This window comes from Pteropus vampyrus, unplaced genomic scaffold, assembly GCF_000151845.1.
Source record: "Pteropus vampyrus isolate Shadow unplaced genomic scaffold, Pvam_2.0 Scaffold927, whole genome shotgun sequence".
NCBI classification, from domain to species: Eukaryota; Metazoa; Chordata; class Mammalia; order Chiroptera; family Pteropodidae; genus Pteropus; species Pteropus vampyrus.
The window spans coordinates 185802-189556 of record NW_011889708.1 but is presented as its reverse complement, the minus strand read 5'-3'; the positions used below and the strand labels follow the sequence as shown (position 1 = coordinate 189556).

At 42.4% G+C, this 3755-nt stretch overlaps 1 protein-coding gene and 1 pseudogene across 1 annotated transcript in view; one reads left to right on the top strand and one right to left on the bottom strand.

The window, feature by feature from the left end:
* Window positions 1-1638: 1638 nt before the first annotated feature.
* On the top strand, window positions 1639-1871 carry LOC105309894 (annotated as a pseudogene).
* A 16-nt stretch (window positions 1872-1887) lies between these two features.
* KIAA1257 (KIAA1257 ortholog) overlaps window positions 1888-3755 on the bottom strand; it is a 69344-nt gene continuing 67476 nt past the window's right edge. Inside the window, exon 13 of the mRNA XM_023526462.1 lies at window positions 1888-1911. Coding sequence (XP_023382230.1) covers window positions 1888-1911 — 24 coding nt within the window. The remainder of the gene's footprint in view (window positions 1912-3755) is intronic.

Here is a 3755-nt window from a genome sequence, read left to right as displayed (position 1 = left end):
ATAATATTATATTAATCTGACCTACAATACAGCAAATGACAAGTATACCAAATGATATGAGAAACATGAGCAACAGAGGGTGGGAAATAGGTGCAAAATATAGCCAGTGGTTAACCACGTCGGTGAAGCTTGTAGAGAGAGAATGTTTCTGGGATGTGCTAAGATATCCCCTCCAAGGCAAAGGACAATTCACTGCATCTGTAGCCCCTACTACTAAAAAAGAGGCAAAGCAAAGAGATAAGCCTCTTTGAATCTTGGAGATTACATAGTTCACTCTTGACAATACTACTTAAGTTCATTCCAGCTGCTAAAACAGAATGCCATAGACTGAGTAGCTAATAAACAACAGAAATTTATTGCTCACAGTTCTGAAGGCTGGGAAATCCAAGATGAAAGCACCAGCAGATTACATGTGTGGTGAGGCCTCACTTCTTCATAGATGGCCACCTTTCCATTGTGTCCTCACATTACAATAGGGACAAGAGAACTTTCTGGGATCTTTTCAGTAAGGGCAATAATCCCATTCACAAGGGCTCTACCCTCATGAACTGATCATCTCCCAAAGTCTCCACCTCCTAATACCAACACACATAAATTTGGTAGGGACACATTCAGTCTATAACACTTTGCAGTCCACTTGTTGCCTGTTGGTTGATTCTTTCAGAATAGATCAAACTATGATATAAGCTGCCCTACCACTCAGGCCATATGTGACAAACTCCATGCATTTTTCTACATGAAAAATGCTGTGTGAAAATTCTGTAAACCCATAATAGGAGAGGCACAGTGCAAACCCCTAGGTTTCTGTGGCCAGGCAATATATTCTGCAGTAAAGAACTCTGCTTTATTTGAAGAGTGGCTCTTGGAATACTACTGATCCTCTCACATCTGATCAAAACAAGTGACTATGCAAAAGAAGCCGCCATTAGATAAACATGGCTCTATAATGTCTTATAGTTGGAAGGGCAATTTCTTGTATGATGGAAAAGGTACATTTCTACAGGGCAGAAGTGAATTACACACATAGGTGGCCCATATGCATGTGTTACCTACCACTGTACCCTCTCCCCAAGCTTACACACATGGCCTTTTGGGGGTTTCCAGTGACCAGCTGACAGAGAAGGATAAAAACCAGGCCTAGCCTATGATATGATAGTGAAAGTTTAAAAATGAGCTGTTACAATACCATAATCCCACTGAAGGATATGTCTGCCTATGGTGAGGAAACATATCTTCAGTGTGCATATCTTTGAGCACTAAATCTAGTCATCAACTTTAGGTATAGGAAACATGGTCTGAAGTATGAATACACACGAATTATTTGGCATGGACAAATATCTTGGTGACTGGGAACTTAGGAAAAGTGAGATTGGAAAATTGGAGACAGAAGGAACTTCCAGTCAATACAGCAAAATAGGTAAATTCTGTGTTCACCTCCTCCCACGACCACATTAAAATTACAACTAAATGATAGAAGAACCATCATTGAGAACCACCTGGAGACTAGCTGAAAAGAATTCCTATAATTAAGGATATCAAGAAGAAGCCATGTCGACACTGGAAGAAGGAGCAGAGAATGTACCAGGCAGATGTCACACCCATGGTGTGGTGATTAAGAATTAGAAAGATGAGAGGAAAATGGTAGATTGGCTCACACAGCTGCACGTGAACTTACTTGTAGATAAGTTTTGTAATGCCATTGGAGTGTTGCAGCAGAGTGATGATCCTCCTGCCTCTTTTAGTAATATGTAGACAGCAATTAACAAAGATCAGCAGGCTAATTCTACAGAAGAATTCTACAGGCTTTTTGCAGCACTGATTGCATGAACAGTAAGAGACATCAACGTTTTGATAGGTATCTTGCCCAGTGAAGAATCTATAGCTGCTTTACAGGCTGCTGGCTTGTAGAAGCTAAAAGAAGAAAACCATGAAGCTGCTACATGTCTGAATGTTTGTTTGTTTGACTGATTTTTATGAAGGGCACATGCTTCTGTATAAAAGATGCACTTGCTGATATTGTGTGGTCACAGCTGAAGACAAGAAGTGGTACTCATAGTCTCTTCCAGACTCATAGTACCAAGGTATACCATGTGGCTGAGAAAAAACTATTTCAATAAAATTAAGAATTCCGTATCAGATTTAGATGTAAGCCTTACCAACAGTTACAGAAACATTAAGCACTATAACATGTTATCTTTTTAGCTATTTTTAATAGTCTTCTATTTTCACTCTTGATAAATAAGCTTGTAAAACTGTGATTGAACCAGCTTTAACCATCATTATATCATTATTTTTTATTATCTTAATGAAATGATTGAAGGAGCTGTTGCATTAATAATTATAATATAATTAAACAAATGTAATACAAAAAAAGAATCAGAAGAAATATCTCAGCTGCAGATTCCCCACCTCCTCACACCCAAAGGAGCAAAGGGTCCCAGACTTACAGTTGGATCCCCGGCCCAGAGTACTAGTGCTGGGAAGAGGAGTCCTTCATTAGGGTGTGAAAAACAGTGGAGATTGTGTCTGAGAGAAACGGAGGGCTGCTTCAGTCCCAGGCCTTCTTTTTGAGGAACCCACATACATATTTGCTTGCTCACAAATTTACTTGATCTAAGTAAGCCCCAACAAAGGGGCAGTAGCTCAAAAAGTGCTAGGGGCATATGGGGAGAAAATACATTTACTAGCTTCAGGGTGAAGGCTGGAGGGGCAGGGATTAGGGCAGCTCTACCCTGGGTGAAATTGTTGGTAAGCACCATTGTTCCTTTGTTGAACTTCCTTCCACCCAGTGGGCCCAGTGCAGGAAGGCAACAAATATGTGCTCTCCACTAACCTGGCTAACACCCTGCCCTAGTTATTCCCTGAGACCCTGCCTTATCCAACTCTTAATGCAGTCCCTAACCTATTCCAGCAGCCTGCCTTGGCTCATGCTGCAGACTTTCCTAAAATCTCCAAAAGGTCCACAAACCCCAGACAAGTATTGGCTGGCTTCAGAATGCCCAGTACCACTTTCTAAGTGGCCTCAAGCCTAACAAAAGCAAACAGCAGTTTCGATTTGCATTGTAACTCTCATCAGGTGGCCCCAAGCCTGGCATAAGCAGTGGCCAGTCTTGGCTTGAAGTGTATCTTCAACTAAGTAGCCACAGCCAGGCACAAGTGGCAACTGGCCTCAGCTCACATTGGGGTATCTACCAAAAGGTCAAAGCCTGACTCTAGTGGCAGCCAACTTTGGATTGCAGCATAGCCTCTCCCAAGTATCTCCAAAGACAGCACAGATGGAAAACATCTTCAGATGACTTTGTAACTCCTACCAGATGGTCGCAAGCTGGGCACAAGTAGCAAATAACCTTGGACTGCACCCAAGTCCATCCCACAAGGCTCCAGAAACAACACATCTGCTGGTTGGGTTCAGATCACACCAGAGCACCACTCAACCAGCTCAACAAGTGACACACCTGAAGAAAGAACTCAATGGGCACCAGAGCACCAGCTAAAGTGATGCTAGCTCTATGAGATTAGGCCCCACACAATAGCTTACCTCTTTAGTCAAGGCCAGGCCTCACAGCCAGGCAGTCTGAGGGTCAATCTCAACTTCTGACATACCAAAAGCAACAAAGGCTCAAATACAATTGGAGGGCACACACAAATGACACAAGGGACATCCCTGGAGCACCCAGCTCAGGTGTCCAGGGATACTGTGCCACTCAGCCAACATAACATCTACTATATAACACCAAAATGCCAAGACTGGAAAA